Raw genomic sequence first — 17,620 nt, 5'->3', positions numbered from 1 at the left:
CGTAAGACTGGAAGCCTTTTTTTTTAAGATTTATTTATTTCTCCCTCCTCCCTCCATTGTCTGCTCTCTCTGTCCATTCGCTGTGTGTTCTTCTGTGTCTGCTTGTATTCTCATTAGGTGGCTCCAGGAACCGATCCTGGGATCTTCTGGAGTGGGAGAGAGACGCTCATTCTCTTGCACCACCTCACCTCCCTGGTCTGCTGTGTCTCTTATTATCTCTCCTCTTTGTCTCTGTTGCGTCATCTTGCTGCACCAGCTCTCTGCATGGGGCAGCATCGCTGCGCAGGGCAGCACTCCATGGAGGCTGGCACTCTGTGTGGGCCTGGGTATCGAACCCTGGACCTCCTATACGGTGGACAGGAGCCCAATTGCTGGAGCCACATCTGCTTCCCATGGAAGCCTTTTAAAGAGAAGGAACTCGGGACATGGAGCTGCCCTGGATGGTGCTTCAGAGGTAATCACCGGACATTGTAAATCCTCACAGGGCCTACATGATGGAATAGAGGAGAGTATGGGCCATGATGTGAACCAATGTATATGAGGTGCAGAGGTGCCCAAAGATGTACTTACCAAATCCAATGGATGTGTCATGATGATGGGAACGAGTGTTGTTGGGGGGGGGAGAGGGGGGGTGGGGGGGTGGGGTTGAATGGGACCTCACATATATATTTTTAATGTAATATTATTACAAAGTCAATAAAAAATAAAAAAATTAAAAAAAAAAAAAAATAAAGAGAAGGAACTGGAAGCCAGGAGTTGGAGGAGGCCAAGCAGGAAGAAGCCGGAAGAAACAGGAAGAGCATACGCAAGGCAAGATCCCAAGTGACGGGAGGCAGAGATGCCATCCAAGGAACCCAAAGTGTTGTGGCAAGCCAGCGCCAGGTGCTGTGGGCCTTGAGCAAGCACTGCCTTGCCAAAGCCTTGGTCCAGCCTCCCAAACCGGGAGCTGACGAGTGCTTGTCATTCAGCCAGAACCAGTGTGCGGTGTTTGTGACGGCAGCTCAGGCAAACGAAGACACCCCTTTTGAATTTCATGCCACACGTTTCCCCAGGTCACTCATGTTAACCAGTCGTCCTAGTGACGTGCCGCATCGTGTGGAAACATCCTCGGGGTCACAGGGACACTTGTCCTTCCAGGGCAGTTTCCACTTTGAACGAGGGACCGAAGGGACCACCCACCTCACAGGTGAGGGACCGTGCCCCTTGCCTAGAGCCACGGGGACCGTCACGGCCTCACCAGGCCGGTGACCTCTGCCCACCCCCAGGGCCTCGGGGGACGAGGCCGTCTTCCCTCCGCTGAGATTGTTTTCCATCTGAAGATGCTCTGTCTCTCCAGTGTAGCCTTCGATGAGGCATTGCTGTCCCCGTATCTGTCACCTCAGCCTCCGATGGCTTGTCCTTTTGATCCAGATCGTCAGAATTTAGAAGTAACTTCACGTTCAGGACCTGTCATGTGGCCACAGTCCTGTTTTCCGAGCAACTTGCACTCCCCACTAGAAGCAGCAGTGCAGGAGCATAGCTGCCGCGGGCCGGAGCTGCAGGGCCAGCCGGGCAGTCCCCGGGCCCGCGCCAGGCGCGCTGACCACAGGCCTGGCGAGGCCGCCTCTGCGCACGGGATTCTAGAAAGGGGACGCAGGAGCCCGGAGGTCATCACAAAAATGTTCAGCCCGATGAAAAGGCAAGGTAATGAATACTGAGCATTCGAATCCAAACTGAAGAGATGCGGTGCCAGTTTCAATGCTGTTTTGCAATCCACATTTCAAAACAAATTTTAAAGGATTAAGGGAAGAGAAAACAAATAAAAAAGAATATCCCCATTTATTCCTGGCAAACTTCAATCACATCTTCTTTCTCTATTCCTAGATATTTTCTAAGTATTTTTTTTATTAAAGAAAAATCATGCAGTAGAGTTCCCATACACCCACTCTCACACCCATTAACAACTTGCATTAGTATGATACTTTGATATCAATATTATTAACTATTATAATTATACTATTAAATATAGTTCATAGCTTACATTAGGATTCACCATGTTATAGTTATATGCTTCTCAAAAAAACCTTTTTTTTTAAAGATTTATTTTTTATTTACTTCTCTCCCCTTCCTGCCCCTCCTCATTGTCTGCTCTCTGTGTCCATTCGCTGTGTGTTCTTCTGTGACCGCTTCTATCCTCATCAGCGGCACCAGGAATCTGAGTTTCTTTTTGTCGTGTCATCTTGTTGTGTCAGTTCTCCATGTGTGCAGCACCACTCCCGGACAGGCTGCACTTTTTTTGCACAGAGGCAGTTCTTGCAGGGCACACTCCTTGCACGTGGGTCTCCCTTACGCGGGGGACACTCCTGCATGGCATGGCACTCCTTGTGCGCATCAGCACTGCACATGGGCCAGCTCATCACATGGGTCGGGAGGCCCTGGGTTTGAACCCTGGACCTCCCATGTAGTAGGTGGATGCCTCTATCCATTCAACCATCTGCTTCCCTCCTCCTCAAAATTTTTATTCTGATAAAACAATATGCAAGTTCAGATTTCCCCTTTAAACCACATTGTAATATTTAATTCTCTGGAGTTAATTACACTCATAACGTTGTGCTACAGGCACCACCATCCGTTACCAAAACTTTGCCATCACCCCAAATAGAAACCGTACTATTAAGCCTTAACTCCCTATTCCCTCCCCCCACTCCATCCCCTAGTAACCTGGGTCCTAGATTCTGACTATGAGTTTGATAATTCTAATTATTTTATATCAGCGTGTAGCAGTTTGATATGGTTATGAATTCCAAAAAATAGATACTGGGTTACGTTTGTAATTTGGTCTGTACCTGGGCATGATTGAGTTATGATTAGAGTTTTGATTGGGCCGTGTCATTAGGGCGTGGCATGGCATGGCAAAGGACAGAGTTGAGGAATCTTACTGTTGGAGTTTTGACGTTGGAGTGTGATGCTGAAGCCTTAAGCTGCAGCGCTGGGAAGAGAGGAACCTAAGCCTGGAAAGAAGCAAGCCCTGAGAAGGGAGGAACCCAGGAAGCCTGAACCCTAACGAATGTCGGCAGGCATCTTGCTCCAACACAGGAAAATAGATTTTGGTGAGGGAAATAATTTATGCTTTATGGCCTGGTATCTGTAAGCTACTACCCCAAATAAATACCCTTTATAAAAAGCCACCGATTTCTGGTATTTTATATGAGCACCCCTTTGGCTGCCTAATACACAGTGAAATCATATAGTATTTGCTTATTCTAAATATCTGGCTTATTTCACTCAGCATAATGTCTTCAGAGTTCATCCATCTTGTTGCACGTATCATAACTTCATCCCTTTTTACAGCTGAATGGTATTTCATTGTAGGTTTTTACCATTTTTTGTTAATCCATTCACCAGCTGATGGACATCCCTCGTTTGCATCCCTCATTTGGCAATTGTGAATAATGCCACTATGAGCATTGGTGTGCGAATATCTGTTTGAGAACCTACTTTAAATTCTTTTTTTTTTTTAAGATTTATTTTATTTCTCTCTACCCCGCCCCCCCCCCATTCCCTCTGTTTGTACTCTGTGTCCATTCATTGTGTGTTCTTTTTTGGGGGGGGAAGGGGCTAAGGGGCGGGGCCAGGCAGCAGGTGGTTAGAGTTGGGGCAACCTGCAAGAAAGGACGCTTTTATTTGTTTTTAAGATTTATTTTATTTATTTCTCTCCCCTTTCCCCCCATTGTCTGCTCTCTCTGTCTTCGCTATGCATTCTTCTGCATCTGCTTGCATTGTCAAGCAGCACTGGGAAACTGCGTCTCTTTATTGTTGTGTCATCTTGTTGCGTCTGCTCTCCATGTATGTGGCACCACTCTGGGCAGGCTGTGCTTTTTTCACATGGGGCAGCTCTCCTTGCAGGGCACACTCCTTGCATGTGGGGCCCCCCTACGCAAGGGCGCCCCTGCATGGCATGGCATGCCTTGTGAATGGCAGCACTGCACATGGGCCAGCTCACCACACGGGTCAGGAGGCCCTGGGTGTTGAACCCTGGACCCTCCATATGGCAGGCAGATGCTCTATCAGTTGAGCCACTTCCATTTCCCGTTGCGTGTTCTTCTGTGTCTGCTTATATTCTCATTAGGTGGCCCTGGGGACCAGTCCTGGGACCTTCTAGAGCGGGAGAGAGGTGGTTGCTCTCTTGCACCACCTCAGCTCCCTGTTGTGCTATGTCTTCTTATTTTCTCTCCTCTGTGTCTCTTGTTGTGTCATCACGCTGCGCTAGCTCTCTGCGTCAGCCAGCACTCCTGCACATGGCAGCATTCCCGCGCAGCATGGCACTCCTGCGTGGGGCAGCATTCCTGCATGGGCCAGCCCTCCACGTGGGCCAGGTCACTGCGTGGGTCAGCTTGCCCTCACCAGGAGGCCCTGGGCCTCCAACCCTGGACCTTCCATATGGTAGATGGGAGCCCAGTTGGTTGAGTGACATCCATTTCCCCTAGTTTAAATTATTTTGGGTACATACCTACAAGTGAGATTGCCACGTTATACGGTAATTTTATACTTAAATTTCTGAGGAAATGCCAAACTGTACTCCCCACCGGTAATGAATGAGGGTTCTTATTTCAGCATATCCTCTCCAACACTTATAATTTTCTGTTTTGTTTTTTTTAAACAATAGCCATTCTGGTGGGTGTGAAATGGTATCTTACTGTGGCTTTCATTTGCATTTTGTTGGCTCGTGGTGGTGAGCATCTTTTCATGTGCTTTTTGGCCATTTGTTTATCTTTGGAGAAATGTCTATTCAAATCTTTGGCCAATTTTTTTCATTGGGTTGTCTTTTTGTTGTTGAATTGTAGGATTTTTTATATAATCTGGATATTAAGCCCTTATCAGATATTTGGTTTCCAGTTATTTCCTCCCATTCCTTAAGGTGTCTTTTCTTATATTTAGGTCTTTGATCCACTTTGAGTTGATTTTTGTATATAGCATGAGGTTTGGGGTCCACTTTCTTCTTTGGCACATGGACAACCAGTTTTCCCAGCACCATTTGTTGAAGAGACTGGTCTTTCCCAACTGAGTGGACTTGACACCTTTGTCACGTATCAGTTGGTCATAATGTGAGGGTTTATTTCTGAGCACTCATTTGGATTCCATTGGTCTATATATCCTTGTGCCATTACCATGCTGTTTTGATTACTGTGACATTATAATAAGTTTTCAGATTGGCAAATGTGAGTTCTCCAACTTTGTTCTTTTTCAAGATGGTTTTGGCTATTGGGGGTTCCTTCTAAATAAATTGGATGATTGGCTCTTCTATTTCTGAAAAGAAGGCTGTTGGAATTTTGATTGGGATTGTGTTGACTCTGTAAATCACTTTGGGGAGAATTGATACATCTTAACAATATTTAGTCTTGTGCTCTATGATCATGGAATACCCTTCCATTTATTTAGGTCTTCTTTGATTTCTTTTGGCAATATTTTGTAGTTTTCTGTGTGCAGGTCCTTTACAATCTTGGTTAAATTTATTCCTAGGTATTTCATTATTATGGTTGCTATTGTAAATGGAATTTTTTTTCTTGGTTTCTTCTTCATTTGCTCATTACTAGTGCATAGAAACACTATTGGGAAGTGGATGTGGCTCAGGCAACTGGGCTCCCATTTACCATATAGGAGATCCAGGGTTTGATTCCTGGGGCCTCCTGGTAAAGGCAAGCTGGCCAGCACAGTGAGCTGGCCCAAGCGGAGAGCTGACCTATGCAGAGTGCTGGCTCACACGGAGTGCTGGCTTGTGTGGAGTGCTGGCCCACATGGAGTGCTGACCTGCGCAGCCCACACAGAGTACTGGCCCACATGGAGAGCTGGCACAGCAAGATGACACAACAAAAAGAGCCGGAGAGGAGAGACAATAAGAGACGCAGCAGACCAGGGAGCTGAGGTGGCGCAAGAGATTGAGCACCTCTCTCCCACTCTGGAAGGTCCCAGGATCAGTTCCCTGTGCCGCCTAAAGAGAAGACAAGCAGACAGAAGAACACACAGTGAGCACAAAAGCAATGAGGGGGGAGGGGGGAGACATAAATAAATCTTAAAAAAAAAAACCACTTGATTTTTGCATGTTGATCATGTGCTGTGCCATGTTGCTGAATTAATTTATTTATTAGCTCTAGTAGAAATTAGTTGTGGATTTTTCAGGATTTTCTCTATGTAGAATCATGTCATCTGCAAATAGGGCAAGTTTTACCTCTTCCTTTCCTTTTTTTTTTTTTTTTTGCCTAATGGCTCTGGAAAGAATTTTCAGCACAGTGTTCAACAACAGTGGTGACAGTGGACATCTTTTATCTTTTCCAGATCTTAGAGGGAAAGGTTTTACTCTCTCACCATTGAGTATGGTTTTAGCTATGGGTTTTTCTTATATGCCCTTTAGGGTGTAGAAGAAGATTCCTTCTATTCCTAGTTTTCTGAGTGATTTTATCAAAAGGGGTGCTGGATTTTACCAAGCGTCTCTCTGCATCAATTCGGGTGATATGTTTTTTCCTTCATTCTGTTAATGTGGTGTGTTGTATCAATTGATTTTCTTACGTTGAATGCCCCTTGTATATCTGGGATAAATCCTACTTGATCATGGCATATAATTCTTTGAATGTGCTTTTGGATTTGGTTTGCCAGTATTTTGTTGAGGGTCTTTGCATCTGTACTCATAAAGGATATCGGTCTGCAATTTCCTTTTCTTGTGTCTTTATCTGGCTTTGGTAGAATGAGTTAAGGAGTATTTCCTTCAATTTTTTGGAAGAGTTTGAGCAGGATTGGTGTTAAGTCTTCTTGCAATGTTTGATAAAATCACCTGTGAAGTCATCTGATCCTAGTCTTTTTCTTTGTGTGGAGGTTTTTGATAACTTATATAATCTCTTCATTTGTTATTGATCTGTTGATATCTTTTATTTGTTCTTGAGTCAGTTTAGGTAGTTTGCCTGTTTCTAGGAATTTGTCCATTTTACTTAGGTTATCTGAAAGGCATACAGTTGTACAAAATTTCTTTTTATGATCCTTTTTCCTTCTGTAGGGTCAGTAGTAATGTCCTCCCATTCATTTCTGGTTTTAGTTGTTTGTGTCCTCTGTTTTGTTTTGTCAGTCTAGCAAGGTTTGAATTAACTTTTGGTTTTGTAGATTCTCTCTATTGTTTTTAAAATTCTCTATCTTAAAGAAATAATGGCAGAATATTTCCCAAATTTTAATGAAGGACATGAAAATGCACATTCAAGAAGCCCAACAAATCTCAAAGGGATTAAACTCAGAGAGAACCATGCCCAGACACAGCCTTCAACCTGTCTAATGGCCAAGGACAGCAAGGGACTTCTGAAAGCTGCAAGAGAAAGGGAGCAAGTTATATGCAAAGAACCCCAATAAGTTTACATATCTATTTCCCACCAGAAACAATGGAGGCAAGAAGGCAGTGGGATGAAATAAATTGCTGAAAAACAATTAGCAACCAAGAATTTTACATCTCATTTTCTCTCTCCCCCACACTCAGTGCCACAGCTGGCTCTTTTCCCCTCTGCTTACTTTCCTTCAAACCCTTTCTCCTGGTGCTCTTCTCAAGCCGCACCTCTCAGACTTTGTGTTTGCCAGTGGCCTGGGATCTCGTAAAATCAGATTCTGGTCCGTGGCTGGGGTGGGTGCTGCTGCTGCTGGGCCAGGTTTCACACTTAGAGCCGTGGAGGCCTAACGCCCTGCCCTGATGGACTCAGGTGACCCAGAAACACCCCCGGGCCCACACCTCAAGGGACTTACCACAGGTTTCCGCTTCCTGCCGTGAACAGTGTCAAGAATGGTGTGAAACTGCCCCATCTGATCCATAATTGTATGCTAGGCACTGCTTCACAAGGAGTGGCTGCGGCCGGTCGCTGTAACGTTCGGGCCCTCTGGGGCCTTGACCTTCTCTTCACCTGAGCAGCGCTGGGCGGCCTGTGTCAGGATTTGGGGGTGTCCCGGGACCTCAGGTCCCTGGCGTTGGGCTGCGTGGTTACGCACGGGGCCCGGGGTCCGACTCGGCGTCTGCTCTGAGGCTCTGGCCCCTTCCTCTTTCCTCAGCCCGTGAGGAGGGAGTGAGGCTCGAGGCGAGCGGCCTGCCCAGTCAGGCGGGCACAGAGCCAGGGTGTGAAGCCGGGCCCCCGCCGCGTCCACCCGAGCCCACCCCAGCGGTGCCCCCCTCCTCTGCTCTGCTCACTTAGGACCCGCAGGGACCCCCTGGTGCCCAGGGCTGGCGTGCCGCCAGAGCCGCCTGGTGAGGCCCCCACAGCGCTCTGACCTGAGGAGGTCCCACCTCCGGGGTGGCCGGCCGGGGTGGACAGGGACTGGGGCACCTCTTGGACCTTCACATTCATTACAGAACAAGGTCCAAAGGTGACAGGGAAGTTGGTCCTTCAGTGAAGAACAAATCACGCCCCGCCTGGAGGTCAGCCCGGGTTCTAGTTTTGGGACTGCAGCTGGCTCCGCGTCACCCCCTCCCAGGGCCTCAGTGTGGTCTCGTGCAGGATGGGGGGGCTGTTACACATAAACGAGAGCGGGGGGGGGGAGGGTGGCGGGTTCGACTCCTGGGGCGATGTGACAGCGGCCAGTGTTGTCTGCCTGGTGAGTGGCTCGATTTGTGCGAGCTCCCGAGAGAAGCCAGCCACGGCTGGTTCTGCCCATGGCTCCCCAAGAGGCTGCTGCCTTCCTCCCATTTTGGGGGGCCTGGGGCTCTCCATCCTGCTCAGGGCCTGGCCCTGGGTTTGCTTCCTCAGCTTACGGCCATGCAGCCCAGACGCCTAGCAGCGATTTTCCCTTTTTAAGGAAACTGTGATCATTACAGGCAGGCCAGGGTCAGGGCTCCCGTCACAGCTGGAGACAATGGTAAGTTTTGTGTTTATTTCTAGCTTAAAGGAAAAAATATATATATACATATATATATATATGTTTAAAAAGAGAAATAATACAAGAACATGTAGCAACTTTGAAAAACGTCGTTTAAATTTTCTCTTAATTCCATTCCCCTTTACCTTTTCTCTTCTGCCTTTGCCTGTTTGCACCCCAACATCCCAGCATCACCCCCACAGAACACGGTTTTGCATCCTGCTCTCCTCCCTCACCGTTTTCTTGTGGCACCAGTTTCCGTCACAGTCATCTTAAGGCTGCATCATCGGCCGCCCACAGGGGGGTCACAGTTTGAAGAGCCCCAAGTGCAAGTCATGCTCCCGCGAGGCTCTTCTTGCATGCACAGCTCTTAACTTATGCATTATTTCCTTTGGATGAATTCCCAGAAGGGCCATTAGTGGGTCACAGGCTTAGAACCTTCTTGGGACTCCTGAAAGGCACAGAGCCGCTATTTCTGGAAGGGCAGGCGCCCCTCTGACAGCACAGGTGTCAGCCCCGGCCGCTCTGGCCGAGCCTTCTCCCCCCACCCTGCCCCCACCAGGGGCCACCAGACGAGCGCCGGGACCCCAGGCGGAGCCCAACAGGTCCCCCGCTGCCTCCACGTCCCCTGCTCCCCAGCTCCCCACGCACGAACGTCCTCGTCGTAGCGCCCTGTGCGCGGGGGTGGGGGCGGGGGCTCCCCATCGCGCCCGGGCCTCCCCAGTACCCTGAGTCGAGGGACTTGCCGCTGCGCCTCAGGGTCTGCTGGGCCCTTGGCCGCACCTCCCTCGAGGACCCGCGAGTGGCTGAGGGCGCGGCGCCCCGGGCCTCCCAGTGGGCGCCACCACGGAGCTGGGGACACGCTGGACGCCGCACGACCACACAGACGGGCAGGGCCCAACCCCGAGCCCCTGCCCCTGAGCGCGGCACCCACCACCCCACGGGACCCGGCACCCCGGGGCAGCGCTCCGTGGGCGGGGAGGGGCGCTCGTGGGCTGCCCCAGCGGAGGCGCAGCGCCCCCCAGGCCCCCCGGCGCCCCCCAGGCTGCGCAGAGCCGCCTCCACGGCGCCCGCAGCCCGGCGCCCTCGGGCCTCCCCACCCGCAGCCCCGGCCGGGTGCCCTGCGCCCGCTCTGCCCGGCCTCGTGGCCTCCAGGGCCCAGCTGCTACCTCCGGGGCTCGGGTGGAGCCAGGGCAGGGGCCGCGGGGGTTATTTTGGCTCCTCACTCCCGAGCTGCGTGCCGCGGGGCTTCAGCAGTGGAGGAGCCACGGGGGAGCCCCCGGGCGCTGCGGGGCCAGCGCGGGGGGGCAGGGGATCGCCTCAGCCCAGGGACACGGGTGACGGAGAGAGGACGCCCCTGTGGCACCACGGGAGAGCCAAGGGGTCCCCTGGAGCAGAAGGGGGACCTTAGAACAGAAGGGAGGCCCTAGGGTAGAAGGGGGACCCCTAAAATGAAAGGGGCACCCCAGCAGAGTGGGCCTCCCCCAGGGAGGTGAGGCCACGCTCTCTGGCTTACCTGGCGCAGGGTGGGGGTCCTGGCCCCCACCCTGGAGGCTGGGGAGCTTCTTGGCCTCTGCGGAGGGGAGGCTGCCAGCCGCTGCCCCGAGCGCGGCGTCACGGCCACTGAGCCCGGCCTCAAGCGAGGCCGGCGCCCCTACACCCCTATTTTAGACTCTGCAGGCCCACGGTCCCCGTGGCAAGGACCAGCCCTGGCGCGTGGCCCAAAGGTGTCCACAGGCAGCATGCACAGGGGGCGCGGCTGGGGGCGCGGCCGGGTGGGCGCAGGGGCCCAGCTGGGGGCGCGCAGGCAGGGGCCGCCGTCTGCACCTGCGGCTCGCTGAGCCCCGACCCAACGTGCCTTGCTCCTCACTGAACCCCTCACGGTTTCCAGCCCCGACCCCCTCGCTGGTCCCAGAACCTGGTGCCTCGCGACGGCCCTGCGGGTCCCCTCAGCAGGAGCTCTGGGTGAGCCCCGCGCCTGCCCCGCCTGCCCGTCCCGGCGCCCGTGTCCCCTGCTCCTACCGCTTTGTGCGTGGCACTCCCCGCCGGGCTCTGCGGGGCCCGCCGTGCGCACACAGGGGTGCAGTGGGCCGGGGCGGCCCCAAGGCGCGGGCTGGCTGGAGCTGCTGCTCGGGGTTTCTCACTCCGTCAGGGCCCCGAAGGTGCCGGCGCAAGAGGCCGCAGCGTCCTGGGCCCCGGCCGCTTCCCCGGGTGGGTCCGGCTGACACCCAGCGCCAAACACCTGGAAGGCCTCCGCGCCCCTGGCGCCCCACTCAGCCCGGCTCCCTCCTGCAGGAGAACCTCATGCTCTCCATCCTGCCCAAGCACGTGGCTGACGAGATGCTCAAGGACATGAAGAAGGACGAGAGCCAGAAGGACCAGCAGCAGTTCAACACCATGTACATGTACCGCCACGAGAACGTCAGGTGGGCGCTGGGCCCCGGGCGCAGGTGGCACGCGCTCGCCGGGGGACCAGAAGGAAGGGCACCCTGCCCCGCGCCCCAGCTCTCCCTGCCCTGCGCCCCAGCTCCTCCCCGCACCCCTCACCGCTTGTGGCGGAAATGCAGCGCTGGGGGTATCTGTGGGCATCTCCTAGCTCAGTCACCTTGACCCCTGGTCCTAAAACCCATGCTCCTTCCGGGAAGGAGACCTTGAATTTGGGGGGAGGAGTGAGCCCGAGAGGGGTGGTCCCCAGGTCCTGGGGGAGCAGCGGGGGCCTGGCGGGGGCCGTCCCCGAGCTGCGCTGTGGCGTCGGCTCTGGTTCGCCCGCGGGGACTGGGTCTCGAGCTCCGAGCTCCGGGGCTGAGCGCAGCCCTCCCGCCGTGACCCTGGCCGCCAGGGGCCTCACCCTCCCGCGGCCCCTCTCCCCGCGCAGCATCCTCTTCGCCGACATCGTGGGCTTCACCCAGCTGTCCTCCGCCTGCAGCGCCCAGGAGCTGGTGAAGCTGCTCAACGAGCTCTTCGCCCGCTTCGACAAGCTGGCGGCGGTAAGTGGCCCGGGCCGGGCGTCGCGGGCAGCCCGTGACTGACCCTCCCTGGGCGCCGGCGTTTGCTCCCGCCCGCCCTCCCTCCGTGGCCGGGGAGCGGCTCCGAGCCTCAGGCCGCGCCCTGCCCTTGCAGAAATACCACCAGCTGCGGATCAAGATCCTGGGCGACTGCTACTACTGCATCTGCGGCCTGCCCGACTACCGCGAGGACCACGCCGTCTGCTCCATCCTCATGGGGCTCGCCATGGTCGAGGCCATCTCGTAAGCGGGCCGTCCTGGGCCCCAGGGGACCTGCGGGGGGCGTCCCGGGGCACGTGGTCCTGACGCCGGGGCAGGGCAAGGGGCGCCCGCCGGGGCCCGTCAGGAAGCTGGCCTGCCCGAGCCCGGGACGCCCCACGGAGGGGGCACTTGGGAGATGCCCGGCACCGGTGCCAGTTGCTGGGTCACTCGGCCCCCCCGCTCTGGGAAGTGGGGCCTCCCCTTCCCGGCCGAGGGGAGCGGCGGGCTCCAGCGGCCCCCCGCGAGCAGCTCTTCCAGCCTCCGGCCCCGGCGCTCCTGCCTGCTGGTCGCCGGGCTGGCACGGAGCTCGCCGCGCCACCTCCCACTGGCGGAGGCCTGGGCCTTCTCTCCCAGTCTCTTGGCTTTTCCTCACTGTGACCCCCAGAGCAGAGTGGCTCACGGATTGCCACGCCCGTCGCTGGACTAGATAAAGTCCAGGGAAGGGCTGCCCCCAGCCCAGGCTCACCCCCACCCGCTGCCCCGACTGCGGGCCGTGAGCGTGCTGCGCGCCGGCTCCCTCTCGCTCTTCCCTGTTGTTGTCACTGCTCTGAGGGGGCTGGGGGCATCCTGCGAGCCCCCGAGGGTCCCTCTGGGCAAGGCAAGACCTCAGGTGGACCCCAGCCGACAGCAAGCACCCAGGTGGGCAGGGGGCGCCTCGCCGGGGCTTCTCCTCCCGCAGGGACCCCCCAGGGAGAAGGGGGCAGCCCCTCGCCGCCCGCCCTGCGGAGGGGGCTTTGCGTTTCCAGTGTCTTTCGGGTTCAGCCCCCTCTGGTGTCTCCGTGGAAAGGCACAAGAGCTGCCTCTGCCCTGCGGGCAGCGGTCAGGGTTAGGAACTTGAACCTGTGTGCCCCAGCGGGCCATTTTCTGCATTTCCCATCTGTTCCTCCCGGCGTGCTCGGGCGAGCGCGTCGGCTCCTCTGTGCCCCTCTGTCCTGCGGCGCCCAGGGCAGGGCCTGCACCCGCGAGGTGCCCTGTGAAGCGCCGGCCGCGGCAGGGAGTGAGCGGGTGACGGCGGAGAAACGGGAGCCCCCGCCGAGCCCCAGCCCGGGGTGGCCACGCGGGGCCCAGCCTGAGCCCCCCCGTGCGCGCCCGGCAGGTACGTGCGGGAGAAGACGCAGACTGGCGTGGACATGCGCGTGGGCGTGCACACGGGCACCGTGCTGGGCGGCGTCCTGGGCCAGAAGCGCTGGCAGTACGACGTCTGGTCCACCGATGTCACCGTGGCCAACAAGATGGAGGCCGGCGGCATCCCTGGGTGAGCACCCCGGGGTGGGGCCCGCAGGGAAGGGTCCTGTCCCCGAGAGCCGTCCTGCCCTTGTCCCCGGGCACTCCCAGCCCTTTGCCGGCCGCGGGCTCTCCTGCCCCGTCCCCCGCCGGGGCTGCCACATCCACCCGCCCCGGTCCCCTGCCTGGCCATCCCGGGGTGCCACCCCACACACACCAGCGTCTCTCAGCTCCTCCCCGGGGTAGCCCGGGGCTCAGGGGAGCAGGCCCTGCCCTCGGGCACCGGGGCTGACGGACGGCTCTGCAGGGACCCCCGCCGCTCGGCCCAAGGGCCAGCCCGGCCTGGCACTGACCCCTGAAACCTTTACTGCTGGGACTGGGAGCCTCCTGCCACGGCAGGCTCTGTTCTGTCCCCATGGGGACTCCTCAGAAAAGGGTTTACCCCCCTGTAGAGCAGCTGTTGGACCCGGCAAGGTGGGCGTCATTGTCCCTTTCAAAGTCCCTTTTCTGGTCAGACTCTCAGCAGCCCTGTGAGCTAGTCCTGTTATTTCTGTTTTATGGATTTAATGCTGCGGCTCGGAGAGGTTTAGTGGCATGTACCCACAGCTAGCCAGTGGCAGGACTTCCCAGCCGTGGCTCTCACCGCGGGTCTCCCCTGGGCATCCCGCCCCCGGCGCCCGGGCACACCTGGCCCCGCTGTGGCCCGCTGCCAAGCCCCAGGCAGGGGTGTGCCCCCAACCCCCCCCAGCCCACGCTGAGGGCCTCCCCGTCCTCCAGGCGGGTGCACATCTCCCAGAGCACCCTGGACTGCCTGAGAGGAGAGTTCGACGTGGAGCCGGGCGACGGGGGCAGCCGCTGCGACTACCTGGACGAGAAGGGCATCGAGACCTACCTGGTCATCGCGTCCAAGCCCGAGGTGAAGAAGACGGCCACCCAGAACGGCCTCAACGGCTCGGTGAGCCCCTCGCCCCGCCCGGGATTGGGGGATGGGAAGGACGGGATAAACGAGACGTTAGGGACGAGCTGGCAGGATTCGAACCCGGGTGAACGGGAGAGGGGAGGGACGGGGTGGCCCATGGGGCGGGAGCCTGAGGGAATTCCTGTCGAGGTGAAACTGAGGAGACTAGGATGAGAACTGAGGCCGGCGAAGGTTTTGGGAGTGGGAAAGGAAGATGGAGGGGAACGGAGACGATCAGGTGGTGACATGGTGCCGCCCGCCGGCCTGGCCGCCGTCGGGTCTCAGCCGCCAACCACTGACCTCCTGGTGGCCCATCAGGCTGTCGGAGAAGCAGATCCCTTCACCATCCTCTGCTGCATCCGGCGGTTATTTTACTTCTTATTTATTTATCCCCCCTCCTTGCTGCTTGCTTGCTGTCTGCTCTCTGTGTCCATTTGCTGTGCGCTCTTCTGTGTCTGCTGGTCTCCCTTTGTTGCGTCATCTTGCTGCACCAGCTCCCCATGGGTGCGGGCCGTCAGCTCTCTCCACGGTGTGTGGGCGAGCCTGCCTTCACCAGGAGGCCCCGGGACGCGAACCCAGGGCCTCCCACGTGGTAGACGGGAGCCCAGTCGACTGAGCCACAGCCGGTTCCCCTGCAAGTGCTTTTATTCCTTGTAATCGACCACTTAAAACCCTCCGTGCGTCCTTCTACTGGGACTTGAAAATGGAGCCCGATGGCCCTCATAGACGGCTCGTCTTCGGACAGCCCCGCTGCCAAAGTTTGCGGTAACGATGGCTACAGCAAAGCCCGCTGCGGGGAAGCTGAGGAAGCCAGGGCTAGAGAGGTGGCTCCGGATAGAGCTTCGTGAGCTTTTTTTTTTTTTAGAGGTACCAGGGAATGAATCCGGGACCTCGTACGTGGAAAGCAGGCGCTCAACCGCTGAGCTACATCTGCCCCTCCTGATAAAGCTTTAAAAGGAAACTAGACGTCTTCCCTTCCCCAAGCGTGTGTGGTGACTAGCAAATGCCGCAAAGAGGTGGAGGAGTCCTCCGGTCAACAACTCTAACGATAGCCGCTGTCCACTCAGCTCTTCCCCGCCTCCTCATGACCACCTGTGACACAGGCGCTGTCCCTTCTGCTTTGAGGCTGGCACCAAGGTCGGGGACCTGGCAGTTGGTGGAGCTGGAATTGGGGGCCAGAGCCTGTGCTCCTCACCCAGCAGCCGCCCCAGTGTTTGTGGGGGTCCCTTCTGTGAGCAGGTCATACTGTCAGTGCCAGAAGGAACACAGAGCCGTAGGTGACATGGGCTCTGCCCGAGCAACTAACTGAAAGTCCCGCCAGGTGCTGAGTGGTAAAGAACGGTACAGGGTTTGGGGGCTAAGTGTAAAGTCTCAGCTAAAGTGCTTTTCAGAACCCAGAAAAGTAGAAAGCTGTCTTTCAGAAAACTAGGAAGCTTCCAGATGGAAAGTCAAGCCCCAGGAAATAAGACCTGACCTTGCCACAGATGCCGTGAATGTCACAAATGACATGAATCATTTGTGTTTTCAAGAGTGCAAGATGTGGACCTTTAATGAATTCACCAGAACAAAATAAAAATTAATTTTTTAATAAATTTCTAAAAATTTATTGAAGTATATCACTCATACATGAACATACATAAATAATAAGTGTATAGTAATAGTTGTGAACTTATCAAACAAACACATAACATCATACAGGACTCTCACACCTCACCCTACCACTAATACCTTGAATTGTTGTTAAACGTTTTTTAACTAACGGTTAAAGACCATTGTCAAAATATTACTGCTAACCAAAGTATTTTTCCCCCAACGCACCCTATTATTATTCTCTTTCTATCATTTGTATATGAACATACATACACAATAAGTGTATAGAAAGTTGTGAACTTACAAAGCAAACACGCAGCACATCCTACGGGGGTCCCATACATCAGCCCTCCTCCAACACCTTGCGTTGTCGTGAGACGTTTGTTACAAGTTGTGAAAGAATATTGTCCAGTTTCAGCCGTAGGCTGGGACAAGTCTCGGCTCTCTCCTGGGACTCATTTCTCTCCAGGCTTTCTCAGCTCTTCCGGGCTGCGGTCTCTGCAGCTGCAAACTCTCAGGCCCGCAGCTCTCCCTTCCCGGGGCCTCTGCCAGGTCTGTGGAGCCCCCCGTGTTCTTCCCCACAGGGGCGGGGACCCACCGTCCTACTGAGGTGGCCCATCAAAGCTGTAATCCTGATTTTTAAAAAATTTCTCTCCCCTTCCCTGTCCTCCCAGTTGTCTGCTCTCTGTGTCCATTCGCTGTGTTCTGTGGCCACTTCTATCCTTAGCAGCAGCATCGGGAATCTGTGTTTCTTTTTGTTGCGTCATCTTGCTGTGTCAGCTCTCCGTGTGAGCGGCGCCATTCCTGGGGGGGCTGCACTTTCTTTCGCGCTGGGCGGCTCTCCTTACGGGGCGCACTCCTTATGCGTGGGGCTCCCCTACGTGGGGGACACCCCTGCGTGGCAGGGCACTCCTTGCACGCATCAGCACTGCGCATGGGCCAGCTCCACACGGGTCAAGGAGGCCCGGGGTTTGAACCGCGGACCTCGCATGTGGTAGACGGACGCCCTAACCACTGGGCCAAGTCCGCTTCCCCTTAATCCTAATTTAATCAAGTAAAAGTGAAATACAATCTAATATCCCCAAAGGAACAGACCAGTTTATAAATTAATCCAATAACTACTTTTGGAATTCATAAACAATAACAAACTGCTATACTGGTTTATAAATTTAAATGAAAAATTGTATTCCTTTTGAAAATTACCCACACATTTGGTTTTCTTAGGGGCTACCTTGGCGTCACAGCACATAAATGTTTTCATCACGACACCCCTCATTCTCGTTAGTTCTCCTCTTTTTTATTTACTTATTTGATTTAATAACCCCTTGGATAGTGCGTCATCTGATTCAGGAATTGTTCTCAGCCTGAGGCCCTGCTGAGGCTCCCTGATGAGGGAACCGAGGGACGGAGAAGCGATTTATGAAGTTACTGTGCCTGAGCCATTATTAAATTAAAAAAAACAACAACACCGTTTTTGAGTTTTCTGACAAATCACTGAGAACCTGAGCAGATGAACGCGGGGAGGACGGGAGCAGAGCCGTCTTGTTTACCGCGGTGGCCGTCCCCTCGGGTGCCACCGGCGCGGAACGGGCACGGTTGAGAGTGGTGGAACAGCTGCGTTCAAATCAGACTGGGTTTGTTTTTTCTTCTGAAACGCTTCACCAAAGAAGTCGGCGCCGTTTCTAACGGAAATGGGCTTTTTTTTTTTTTTTCAACACTCCTTGCCCTG

At 55.1% G+C, this 17,620-nt stretch overlaps 1 protein-coding gene across 4 annotated transcripts in view; it reads left to right on the top strand.

The window, feature by feature from the left end:
- Positions 1 to 17,620, top strand: part of ADCY3 (adenylate cyclase 3) — a 90,941-nt gene that overhangs the window by 56,615 nt on the left and 16,706 nt on the right. For all 4 annotated transcript variants that reach the window (XM_058287711.2, XM_058287713.2, XM_058287714.2 and 1 more), the window contains exons 4-8: positions 11,149 to 11,279; positions 11,729 to 11,840; positions 11,974 to 12,101; positions 13,216 to 13,374; positions 14,121 to 14,298. In XM_058287711.2, coding sequence (XP_058143694.1) covers positions 11,149 to 11,279; positions 11,729 to 11,840; positions 11,974 to 12,101; positions 13,216 to 13,374; positions 14,121 to 14,298 — 708 coding nt within the window. The remainder of the gene's footprint in view (positions 1 to 11,148; positions 11,280 to 11,728; positions 11,841 to 11,973; positions 12,102 to 13,215; positions 13,375 to 14,120; positions 14,299 to 17,620) is intronic.

The sequence above is a fragment of the Dasypus novemcinctus genome, chromosome 25 (assembly GCF_030445035.2).
Source record: "Dasypus novemcinctus isolate mDasNov1 chromosome 25, mDasNov1.1.hap2, whole genome shotgun sequence".
Lineage (NCBI taxonomy): Eukaryota > Metazoa > Chordata > Mammalia > Cingulata > Dasypodidae > Dasypus > Dasypus novemcinctus.
The sequence above is the reverse complement of the archived record's forward strand: the minus strand, read 5'-3'. Positions and strand labels throughout refer to the sequence as shown.